The 13,234-nt window shown below is 43.4% G+C and overlaps 1 protein-coding gene across 2 annotated transcripts in view; it reads right to left on the bottom strand.

Annotated features, from left to right (window-relative positions):
- Positions 1-13,234, bottom strand: part of CABLES1 (Cdk5 and Abl enzyme substrate 1) — a 67,819-nt gene that overhangs the window by 17,970 nt on the left and 36,615 nt on the right. Inside the window, exon 4 of one of the 2 annotated variants that reach the window (XM_059482185.1) lies at positions 8,113-8,190. The exons of the other annotated variant lie outside the window; for it this stretch is intronic. Coding sequence (XP_059338168.1) covers positions 8,113-8,190 — 78 coding nt within the window. The remainder of the gene's footprint in view (positions 1-8,112; positions 8,191-13,234) is intronic. 2 annotated transcript variants of the gene reach the window in all.

Here is a 13,234-nt window from a genome sequence, read left to right as displayed (position 1 = left end):
TTTCTAGAAAGTATATGACTGTTTGTGTTGTAAAATGGAGTAATAAAGTGTTACTGTTTGGAGAGAAATCTATCCATAAAACAGAGAATTAAACTCCCTCTCTTGAGGAAAATCAGTACTAAACAATGTGCAGTTTCTTATGAGCATATAAATGGAAAGGCTCATCCTGGCTTATACACATCCTCCTCTCTCTTGTAAAAGAGCTTGGTTAACACCTCATAAGGAATTCCTAAGCAACTTTACTGTATCCTTTTTGAGTTCCCTATCAGTATGATCAACAGCAAGCAAATAAAATTTTTTGCATGACAAGCCTTTATTTTTTTTCCTCACTCCTATTAAAGACAAAGAGCTCCAGAAGGTCTTGGCAAAGCTATTGCTGAGAGAGCAAGCCCAAAGGCTGCCTGTCCACTGCTGGGGGACCCCAGCACAGCTGCTTCCTCCACACAGCCCCAGCATCCCAAGAACAACTAGGAAAGATCTGGGGGATGCTTTCCCTTAGAGCTCTCCAAATGGGTGAGTCGTGCCTGGGAAGGGTCAGGACACTTGTTTGGGTACAGCCACTGCACTGGTGTGGCCATCCACTGCCACCAGGTTTTGTAGGACATGTCCTTACATGGCATCAGGGTCAAGGGGTCCCATGAAGCAGGAGCATATGGAGGACAGGTACTTCATAGTAAAAAAACAATCAAGCTTTCACTGTTGTTTAAGTTATTTAAATTACCGATGGGACTGAGGAACTGCACAAACCACTGTCCAGTAGTAAATGATGCTTAGAAAATGCAGAAAAGGAACAGCAGTCCTTGCCAAAGAGGCATTTCAGTAAGGAAAACTTCCTTCCTCCTCTTCCTCAGTTTTGATTTTCCTGCTTTATTTCCAAAAGTGCTTTTTAGGAAACTTCAAGGAATTCAAGCAGACGCCCAAATCCAAAAATAAACCATGGGAACTAATTTTACTACCTTTACTTTATTTGAGCAGGGAAAGCTTGAGAAAACGAGAAGATCAGGGATAAGATTTCCTTAGGAGGCAAAAAAACTATATCTCAGTTTCTGACAAAGTCTGGGGAGTTACCCTGATTTACATCAATGTCAAGCTCTAGATATTCTATTCATGGATACCATTTGTGGAAGACTAAGCAGTGTTAGAAACTACCCTCAAAACCAAACATATTGTCTCAGTTATCCATAAGTGCAGAATGTTGAGGAATACATGAGATACAAGTAGCTGGCTCACAAGCTGCAGACTGAGATGCAGATTGAAGCACAGAGCTCCAAGCAGGAGCCTGAGAAGAGAGGCCGTGGACTGCCAGCCTTTGGGATAACACAGGGCAGGATGGTGGGTGACACCAGCCAGGTGAATGGACACTGGGAAACACAGGAGAGCTGGGAATTGCAGCCTTTTGGGTAATAAAGGAGAGGAAAACCAGTGAGCCAGCAAGGTGGATGGGCACAGAGAGGGGGGCAGGAGCCAAAGACTTGAGAGGAAGAGGAGACTTCTGGAGACTGTGAGGGTATAAATGCCCAGGGGTTCCTTGGTTGGGAACCCACCTCAGAGGCCCCAGCTCTGGCTGTTCCCGTGCTACTGCACCATAAATAAATGGCTTTATGGAACAAGACAGCTGGGACTTTGCCATGGGAAACCTGGGGTCAGACTTGTGAGGAAACCTGGTCTGAATGGGGTATGTGAGGAGTCAAACAGGGACCCACTGGGTCACTGGAGCCACCCACCAAGAAGCAGCTTCAATCCCAGCAGTGAAAGTCTCTGGCATTGGAATGTGACCAGCAGTCTCTTGAGCAGTCAGACTGGGTAGTTTCCTTAGCAAGAAAAAAAAAAATCAAAGTTTTTCCATCTAACAGAGTTCACAGATTTTCTAGGAACCATACCAGGTGACATGGGATCCCAGATTTGTTGTCAGATGGTGAAAAGTTTTACTGAGCAAATAGATAAGGATCAAAAAAACCAATCCCATGTCTTCTACTAGCCAGGCCAGGATTAAGAGAGTATAAATTGGAAGCTGTTACCTTCGGAAGTATAGCACTTCTCTAATGAACCAAATGTTATGCTTTGACATGATCTACAAAGTCCCATGCAACACTCCTGCTGGGCACTTGCTCTTTAAATGACAGTAACAGTTGAGCACTCTAACCTGTGAATAATTTAGGAGTCCATGAAATATTAAACAGACTTACAGATACATGAAAAAGCCTTCTGCTTATTGCAAAAAGGAATCATAATTGTTGTTTAGAGATGTCAGCCCTCTGTGCCTGCATTTTATGCTTAGCTATCCCCCCCACACTGCTAAGATTTATTCTAAAAGCAAAAGAGGTTCATGAGACATCAAGAAAAGATGCCATTCTCATCTGTCAGTGTAAATAATTTTTACTTATCATCTCTGTTTATAGAGACAAGGACACTGAGAGCTCTGGAAAAGATGCAGCAGATCTGCTGCCAGTCAGACTAGCAGCAGATCTCCCACTGCCTGAGACTGCCTGCTATAATTGATCAAGAGCTTTCAGATCCTAATGCCATTAGTGTTGCCAGAACAACTCCAGCTGCAATTTACAGGGAGAAGGAGCAAAAAACTCCTGGAAAGATGGCTCTAATAGGTCAGCCTCCTTTTTCTCTCTCCAAAGGCATTTAGCTGTCAGCATGCCAGCTCTTTCCCTGATGTTTTGCGCAATACAGAGTAGAAGTTCAAAATTTAAACTTACTAGCTTTTGGAGATTCATTTGTCAATTTCAATCTAAGGGAACAGGACAACTCACTCAAGAATGAGCAATAGTGGCTCTATAAAATTCATACATGAGATCATGAGTTTTGAAATCTCCTATTGTGAGGAAAAAACCTTCAGATTTACGTGTCTTTCTGTAAAGCTAATATTCGCTTGGTTCCATTTTTTGTTCAATTTGTGAGAAGCAGGGAAAATGGGCAATGGTAAAGAAATGCAAGGATATTTCAGCTTCCCTGTCACAGGCTAAAAACAGATAGTTGTTCTTCCCCAGGCCTACAGAATGATACATGCTCAGGAAAAGCACTCAAGATTGATGACTTAATCAAAACTGCCTTGCATACAAAATCTGTTGGGGAAGAGCAGCAAGGAACTCTGAAGGATGTAACAGAGTATCCTGCTTTGCTGTCTGCTTATTGCAACTATCCATATGGCAATTTAGATGCTCTCATTTCTCCTGTAAATATTGCCCTGTTTTCCACACTCACTAACCTGCCAAATTACTGATGGCAGCAAGACAACCACACGAGTCCTTCTTTTCGCCTCATTTTGCATATGGCTTTCTTACCCAGTTTAAACACTAAATATGAACAAATATTGCAGAGTTTAGATAAAGAAGGCTGTTGGGAATGCCAGGTCTGTGGACTAATTGATCATTTTGGTTAGATACTAATTGGGGGGATGGTATTGAAAACCTCTTGCTCCTGGCATCATTGGACATATTGTCCTGGCCAGCATTTAGTTAAATCTGAAGTTAAATTCAGCAGTGACTTATCTTTAGAAACTGGATGAAGCTGGTTAGTAGCATTTCTGAGAAGGACACAAATTCTTTTTATCTAGTGACTTGCTGCTTTACTTCAGAAGAATGGTCTGTTTCCTGGGCATCAATCCATTTGATTACTCATGCTGCATTATTTCCTTTAGCTGGAGGCAAGTTTTGTCAGAGGAGTACCTGCATTTTTGTCAAGACAGCAATATTCAGCAGCTACGCCTGCTGCAGGTAAATTTCTATCCACTTAATGAATTCAATGCCAGGAAGAAGAAAAGATTAGGTGAACTGGCCATCTTTATAAGGATGTGCACTATCTGATGCTTTGAGTTTTCTGTCCCACAGCTCATCACCTCCAGCCCTGCTGTCAGTCAGTCACTGCAAGCCCAGGTCTGAGTGCTCATGTAAGAATAAGCAGACTGCAGTGCTGCACTTGTGTCCTACTGCCAGCTCTCCTCCTCCCCCAGGTCCTCCAGATTCATCTTCTGGACAGGACTTCACAGGAACTTGGAAGCTCTTAAAAGATTCTTACAACATCACAAAAGATATCATCAGAATAGGTACAATTTCAATCTGTGGATGCTTTTGCCATTGATAAAAACAAGCCTTAAAAGTGCCTTTTCCAAAACACATTTTTAAATCATGAAGCATAATGGTGTGTGTGCCAAAGATAAAAAACAAACCACACTGTGTCAGAACTGTAAACCCAACTAACTGCAATACCTTTTATTTTTGGGGTGAAAATCAACATGGTACCTTCTTCCTCCTTTTTAACACCTCTAACAGTGACAGACATTGTCACTGTTCTTTATGGAAATTGCTTAGGCTATACTAATGTGGACTGGATTGTTCTCACTTGGCTGCAAACATAAGCAGACTATTTTTGCAGGGCAACACATCCTGCTGGCCAGAGGAGCAATGTTGACAACATCTGTGAGCACTGCCAGAGTTGTACCATGTCCTTGGAAGCTGATGGAGAAGTGGTGCCTAGAGAAGCTTCAGGAACAGGCAAGCAATGGAGAATTGTCTCCCTTCTCCCCTGCCCAGGATATCTGCTTTTTCCAGGACAGGCAGAATTGAACCTGGCTCTTCTCCATCCTGGCTGGGGCCACAAGGTGGGTCCACAAAGTGCCCTTGCACACACCAAGCTGGGGAGTGGGGTGGGCAGAAACCATCAGGAATGTTCCCAGAGTCTGGCTGTAAGAGCTCCTCTTTAGGGACTCAAGTGTCCGGAGCATGACCTCCCTAATGGCTAAAAGGATAATATCTGCTGTGTCTGATCCCCGTCTCCTGTCTCAAAGGGCTGAAATCCAATTCACCTCAAACCATCTGGAACCCATCTCCAAACAAATAATTCCCTTAAGTCTTATTTAATCCATCTGCAAATGGCTTCACTCTTTGGTTTGCCGTGACACAAATCCCCTTTGAGGGCCCAGAGCAGGTGAGCATGAGGGTGCACACGCTGTGCTGAGGGGGTGTGTGGTAGGACAGATCCCTGCTGCTGACCTGAGGCATCTTCCCCTGTCCTGGAAGTGGAACAGTATGGAGGCTCAAGTCTGTTTGCTGTGAGCTTCCACCGTGACAACCAACCTCTGACAGAGGAGGTGTGTGCCACAGCAGCTCAGGGGATGCAGAAGGTGCACCTCTGATAAAAATGGGAGGTCAACACCTCCAATTTTCTGCCCATCTAAAGAACTAGATGGGGATTAATGCTTATCTGTGGCAAGGAAGATATGAAATGGATACTGAGGCAGTTTCAACATGGTTCACAAAGTAGATCTTGCATCTTTTGGAATATTATATTTAAAGAAGAAAGAGGACTGCTTTATCCATTAAGGCTTCCAATGCATTGAAAAATGAGAGGCAACTGCACAACCCAAACCTGCAGTACTAGCACTTGCCTCTAACCTCTGCATCACAAAATGACTCTGTATGCCATAAAACCAAACATTCAGGAAACCTTTCTCTGTGTCTGTCCAATTAAGAACAGAGGCAATAACACTGTCACAAGTGTTTTCACATCACTACATACTCCCCTTAGCTACCACTAAGCCCCACCTATGGTCTGGTGACTTTGGGCTGTAACATCAAGAGGTACTGAAGGGCAAGAAATGCCAGCAGCCAAGATGCTAGCACCTCCTTCAGCTCCTGACTTGCAGTGAAGCTTTCCTTACATTGCCTTCACCTGGCAATATCTGCTCTCACACTTGCTCTGCTGGTCTAGACAGATGAAGAAGAGTAAGCATTTAGGAAACTTATTCCCGGGGCACCTCAAACTTCATCCCTTCATGTACAACTATGTCTCTCTCCCCAGACCTCCATTTGTATTGGTACAGCCACTTAAAATCGTGGTTTAGAGGCTTTTGGGGAGGGTTCTTGCTGTTGTCATTTGACCTCTGCATGGAGGGCAGGCAATTAAGGACCACAGTCTGGAATACACTTCTCATACCTCACTGGTGAGGGGTGGTGCTGCCCCATCCACACAGGACAGGTACATAGAGTTGGGACTTCAGAAAGTGCCTTTTACCATGTTTTTATAATGCATCTGCTCCTACAGACTGTATCTACCAGCATTGGTGGAGTACAGCTCTTCTGCACTGCCTCGAGTACAACATGGGCTGGCAGCCTCCACAAATAGCCGTGCCTGGAGATTTCCTCACTGGCCACAGTGCCTGTGAGTTGGAGCAGAGGTGGAGAAGCAGCAGCAGCTCCACTATGTGCCCCTCTCACACAGAACAGCTCCTCCTGCCTGCTCATCCATCCTGCTCTCCCACTCCTGCTGGGGCTCTCTTCAGTTCAAATTTCAGATGTGTCCACAGCTCCCTGCAAGGACCTGTTTCTTTTCATTAACTGCTCAGTGGTAGTTGCAGAGCACAAACCAGCTGGGACATCTTACCTGGGGACAGACATCAGCAATCCAGGGATTCAGAGAAAGCAAAGCTAAAGGATGCTGTCATTACAGTACTTCACAAGAGTGTCCAGTGTCTCCCCCCTCCTACTTCACATCCAAACATCCAAAATGTGCAAGCAAGCAAGCAAGCACTGTGCAGCCTGAACAGAGTGGCTACAGTTTATGTTATACTGCCTCATCTGTTCTTTGCACCAGCTGTTCCTGGAAGGAGGTGCCACTGAATTGTTTCTCTCTTCCTCTGATGCTCTGGAAGAAAGACAGAGGGCATTTTTTTAAATCTTGGCTTTTTCAGCCAAGGGAACAGGGTTGGATTGTTGTGTACTGGCACTTTCTACCTTCTCATCCCATGCCCTTCTTGCTGTGCAAGCACAGTACAAGACATGACATGCTGAAATAATATTTAGTTTTTCAGCTGGGCTCGTTACTGCTGTAATTTAGAAGGTATAACCAGTCATCAAAGTTTCAAAATGTGTTCAATTTTCAATAAAGAGGCAATTTCCACAGGATGATGACCATAAAAGAATGACAGTGTACTCAAGAACAAAGAACAAATCTGCCAGTCTGTCAAGAATTTGCCTGATGTGTCATCACAGTTTAATTAAGGGAAAAAATTTACTGTAAGAGTGAGCAGACAGAGTCAACCTCCTGACAAAGGTGCTTCCTTTGTGCATTAAAAATAATCTCCCTTTGTTTTAGATTACTGGTGCACAAGGAGATTGTGACAAATCGCTCTCCAGAACTAAATAGATGGCTGGAAAGTATGAGCCAAATTTGTCTTTTATGCAGTGGAAAGATTTGACTGCAGATGATTTGTGGATCTTCCAAACCCCCCTCAGTGTATCATCTGACTCTTTCCCACATATTTTGTGCTCTGAGTCAACCACAAGGACTTCTCAGGTCTCTGGCAAGTGAGCATGGTGGCCGTGCTCTTCCCCTGTGCCAGGGTCACAGAGCTGCTGCCCACCAGCACTGCCCATCCCAGCCTTGCTCTGCACCCAGCTGGCCATCACAGCCTGCCAGGCCACATCTCCCAGCCAAATCCAGTTCCTGCCACTTCTGTGGTTTCAGTGGAAGAGCTAAAAGCCTTCTCAGTCTCTGGAGAACTTGTTCATTCCAAAGGAACTTTCCTATCAGAGTTACAGAGTCTCAGCATGTCAGGGGATGCGAGGCAGCTGCACAGACAGCTATGAACCTGTACAAAATTATCACAAAAATAATGCTTTCACTGACTAAATGATCTGACCAGTGACTAAAAGTATTAAATACAAAAGTATTCTGTTTAAATCCAAGTATATATTCATAGTTCTACAAATCTAGATTTAGTAGCACTATGTTTGCCTAGGAGAAAGAGACAGCTAAGATATCTTATACAATTAAAGTCATGCTGACTAGAGTATTTGTTTTGTCAAAGATGAGTGAAACCAGAAGAAACAATAAAAAAGTGCATTTTTTTCAAGAACATTGATATCATGGGAATAGTTTTCTCCAGCTTAATAATCAAAGATACCACAACACATATAAATAAAGTGGGGACTGAGAGCTGTAGTTTTAACCTGGTAATAGTCCACAAAGCAAATACACCTAAGAGCATTTATCTCTTCTCAGAGCAGACATGTAAAAGCATTAGGCTCCATCATGCTGTGTTCTGTTATCAGGTCTACATGCAGGCCCAGAAAGACTATGCAGTACACGTATGGATATACATACCCGACTTGGGTACAGTCTCGATATGGCAGCACTGAAAATATGCTACAGAAGGATCTTCTGCTGCTGATAAGGACTATTCTAAAATATAAAAGAAAATAAAAGAAATCAAAGACTAAAATTTAAAAATCCCACCACAATAAGCAAAGCAATAGATGTTACCATTGAGGAATTTGCAATCACATAACTTCCATAATGGACGATTTCTCTGTCTTCTTTTACATCTCGCAGATATTGTGCTACGGAGTCTTTACAGAAGTGCTGAAGCCTGTGCCACAGCAAATGAGCAGTGAATGAGTAGTAGAGCCCCATTCCCTCTACAGGCTTTCTAGGAGGACTATCTTGAATATGTGACTTGGAATGCAGGACAGATGCTTTCCTAGTGAAAGGAGTCTACCCACAGAGGCAAGGGACCATTCTGTCAACTCACTACAATGCCTGAAACCCAACAGACAAACCCAGCAGCAACCAGGTGATACACACCAACAAATACCACTGATAGACACTCTGGCTGCTGGTTGTGACCTTTCTCTGCTAAACCAAAGGACTCCCTTGATTGTCAGCTTCTTGTTCCTGAAATAGGCCTTATCCATCAATCAGGATAGGTTTGCTATAATGTTTCCAGATCCTTTCATTGTTTCCAAGCTTCCTCTTTTGAGTCTTCTCCAGTTTTGCCCCATCACCTTTCTTGGTCTCCAGGCGTTATCCCTGACCTCAGAAGTTGCACATCTTCCAGCCTTACCTTTAAGATCAGCATCTAGCCATGACACTCTGCCAGCCTCTGTGCTCAATAATCACATTAGCCCTCTTGGTTATGATGTTGCATTGATACTCAGGCATAACTGACCCCACAGCTCCCATCTGTCAATGTCAGGGCTGAATCCCTCCTCCTCTAAGCATGGCTTGCCTTTGCTCCTCATAGGCAGTTAGCCAAGATTTGGCTACATGAAATCATACATCATCTGCCTGCAGAGAGCTTATCTCAGAATCCAGGACAGTTAAAGAAAGTGCCTTGTATTTCTAACCAGTCTCTAAATCTCTGCAACATCTGCAAAGTCACTGTGTGATACTGTCCTGGTTTCAGCTCAGATAGAGTTCATCTCCTTTAAATCAAATAGCTTGGAGCAACCTGTCTGTGACACAGCCACACTGCTGCTTTCAGCCATCAGGCTCTGACATATTAAACAACATCAAAACCACCTTGAAGTCAAGACCCACTTCCCATAAAACAGAGTGGGATGCCAGCAGCTACATTATTAAAGTTCTGGGAGATGCAGACTTGCAAGAAGCCAAGAGAAGCTTGGTCAAGAAGTAAGATATAAAATGCCAGTAAGTAACGGCTTACAAATAGACCCTTTTTCCTTATTACCATCAGGACACCGAGAATTGTACCATTGTACAACTGACCATTCCTCCCTCTAAAGCTGGCTAACAGGCTGCACCATGTCAAATTCCTCTAAGACAGTGACAGCAATTTCTGATGTTTTCTGACCCGATTAGTGTTAGAGTTTTCTGATATTTTACCTTTCTAAAAATCTCCACTTGTGGTGAAAATGCTAGGACCTACCACTACATTGGCTGTCAGGGCTATTGCACTTCCTTGCTTCGCTCTCCAACATTGATTTTTCTGACATTGTGTCCCACAGATCTGTATGTGAGGATTTAACCTGAATTTCTGTGATTTCTGTGATTCTGTGAATTTTTCATCCTTTGTCCTGCACTGGTCAAAGCTGGACAACAAACCCTTTTGCTCCTTCTTGTCTGAAAACCAGCACATGCACCTATGAATCTCATACCAGTCACCCTGTTATTAGAACACTGTTTCCTTAAGGGACCAGCTTAGTCATCATTCTTGGAAAAGGTTTAGCTCCCCAAGAGAGCTGTAATAATCCTGCTGCTGTAATCCTTGGAAAAATGCAGAATGATCGATTTTCCTTCTCCTGGATTACTCCGTTATGGCAATCCTATTTTCTTCCTTAAAATCCCGTTTGAAAGCAAAGAGGGATTTACCCTTTAATGAAGAAGGGTTTCCAATAATAAACACACATACAGCTTTAGGAAGCTCTCCTGCAGCAGATGAAGTACAATTTCATTGTTGTCTGAATGCTGTAACACTCTTTACCTAAGGGAAATCTCAGATCCTTCAAGATGGTCTCATGGTGCGGCACTGAGTTACAGAGCAGGGAGGAATGATTTTTCCCATTTGAGAACAGCAATCCACAAGCAAAAAAACCCTGGCATATGATTAATTTTGTTCTTGCCACTGCTTACTGCTGAATGGTTGCTACTCACAACAGCTTGCTTGTTCACTGGAAGCCTTGTTTGCTGATGTATGAAACTTGGCACAGGTTTCGAGGCTGACATCAGAAAGCATCTTTGAATTCGGAAAACCACAGTACCCACTAAGCACATTATCCCCCTCCCTCTGGCTGCTTCTGGAAATACAGATCCTCCACCAACGCCCTACACCTCCCTAAAAATACCACTCAACTCTCAATACTTAAAAGAAAAACAAACTGGTGCTTCCATGTCCACAAGCAAAGACAACAGTAGGAAGTTACCACAGAACTGTGTGTATCAGAAAGAATCAGACAAGAAAGGAAATAAAAAGCACCAGCCCAGCCTGTATTTTTTTTCAGATTTCTTTCCCTTGGGACCCAAGTATTGCCTCTCTTTCCATAAATCAGCAGATCCTCCTTACACAAAGATCTCCCAGGCAGAGCACGAGAGGAGCCCACAGCCTCCACTGCTAGGATGCCACAAAACCTCATCTGCAAAGCTGCCAAGGGACAGTGATGCAAAACAGCTTTAGAAGCTGGACTGGAAAGGAAGTGGCCAGATACTCATCATGGAAGGATAAAACAGCATTTTATGTATAGGTCTGATGACATGCATGGAAGCAAAAAAATTTCTGAAGGCCTGCAATGGTTTGCTGGGGCAGAAAGTCCAGAAACTTGCCACAAAGTATGCTTTGGAGAAGTCATGGTGGAAGTCCATTGCTGCTCAAGAAAATAAAATTATTGCTTATGGGAGAAAAGTATTTTCCTGGATTTCAACTCTTCAACAAAGGGCAACTATAATCCTGCACACCTCTGAAGGAGTTATCTCAGAAGCTGTGTGAGAGTGTTTACATGCCTTGATTCCAATTGTGCCACCTAGACATGTTTAAAACCACTTCACAAAAAGATTTTCATTCTTTAATTCTCACATTTCACTGAAAAGTTGTACTAATTATTATAGTTCAGAGCAACCATTATTTTGCAAGAGAATTCTGACAATGTGCAAAAGGCTATAAAAACTAATCTTCCAATTTCTCTATGAAGTGTATACTGCAAAAAACCTTAATGAGCACAAAGCTCTCAACAGAATCAGTAATTTAATAGACTTGAAGAATAATGTCTGCTTCTCCCAGCATCTGTCTAGGTTTGATTGTGTTCCACCAAAAGGCTGCCATCAGGCAATACAATATACATCATATATACCATCCACATGTGGAATATTGCAGACTCTTTTCTTGTTACTGATTGATGATTTTTGACTGCCAGGGCTCTGTTGCCCTGCACACAAAGGTGAACACAAAAACACGGATGCTGCCAGGGTGGCAGCCTTCATTTTGCAGTGTCAGAAGTTCAAGGGCAATTAGAAGGTGGCTGAGAGTTATTATGAACCATGAGGGTGCTGCCAATCATCAACCTCTTAGCCTGCATGTATGTGCAATTAAGAGAGCAGCAAAAGAGATATTTCATGATGGTGTTTGGCCTTCACTCAGATGTGTTTGCTAACAAAAAAATCTGAGAAAGCAATGGCATGGGGGTGGGAGAGGAACATTGTTTTACTGCTTTTTATACCTGCCATATATGATAACTCTGGAGTCCTTGTCCCATTCTCACCAGTAACTGTTTGTTCAGCTGGCTCAGGTTGCCATTTCAGTGGCTCATTTTTGCTAATCCTCTGCTTCATTGTTTATGGAGGACATCACCAATAAACCTGCTGAGTAAAGTGGATAAAACCATATGCTGGTGCCTACCTCTGCTAGTTTGTATGTCAGGGTTGACTTGTCTTTGTCTTTAAATGGGAAAATTTATTTTGTGCTGTTTTACAAGACTGCTTTGCTAGTATAGTCTAGGAACCCTCATTTTCCAACTCCTTTATTAAGCCACGACCTAGAAATCCAAAGAAACCGGTTTAACCAGTGATCAGAACTATCAACAGGAAGCTTTACAAGGACTCACTGATTAAGCTCCAGTCTGTGTATTTTTCTGTATGAGCTTTCTCTCTGTGTTAAATAGCTGAACTCTTATTTTAACCACAGCAGGTCCTGCCTTGCTGCAGGACTGCCAAAGGCTGGACCCAGAGCATTGCTGCTCAACACATGTCACCCCTGAGGCTGAGAGGGGAAGAGCTCTCAGTGCCACAGGACAAGGACACATCACCTTACAGGCTGAGAGATGCAAACAAAGGCAGCTACGGGCGAGAGGAGCTCTGAGCTATCACTCACACTGCAGTTTTCTTTGCTCTGACACAGTCCAAGCCAGTGAAACAAGTTCTGAAAGCGCTGGCTATTTTAAAGCCCAGTCATCAAATTCACCACCCAAAACTATTCAGTGTAGATTTTTTCAAAGCTGGGTTCCTCATCTTAAGTGAAAGACTGACATGCTGTGACTGAAGGATCAAGGGTTTTGGAGGGGGCTCAGAGCCTGACTCCAGCCCAGCTCAGCACCTGCATCCTGCACAACCATGCATGAGCCACCTGGGACAAGGTCTCAAGCAAGCAAAGGAGTCCCAGGAGGGTTTTCTATCCATTACAACACCTGTGCTCCTCTGTGTCAGAGGCAGCTGGGGAGGAGACCAGCTTCAAAGGTTTTAACATACTCAAAAACACTGCTGAGTTTAGGATGAATACACAAAGGAGATCCACCTGTATTTCCAGAGGTTTTCCAGAGGTCCTTTTAATCCAGAATGCCTATTAACTCCAGTGACTACATCCAGACCCCTGGGAAAAACAGCCTGCACTCAAATTACTTACTGCTAGACATAGGGGTGACACAAAGTGTTAACTCTGCATTTCATTTTTAGCTAGCATCACTGCAGCTCTACGACCGTAGGATGAAAACTATTGCCAAAA

Source organism: Ammospiza nelsoni, chromosome 1 (genome assembly GCF_027579445.1).
Source record: "Ammospiza nelsoni isolate bAmmNel1 chromosome 1, bAmmNel1.pri, whole genome shotgun sequence".
Classification (NCBI taxonomy): Eukaryota; Metazoa; Chordata; class Aves; order Passeriformes; family Passerellidae; genus Ammospiza; species Ammospiza nelsoni.
The sequence above is the reverse complement of the archived record's forward strand: the minus strand, read 5'-3'. Positions and strand labels throughout refer to the sequence as shown.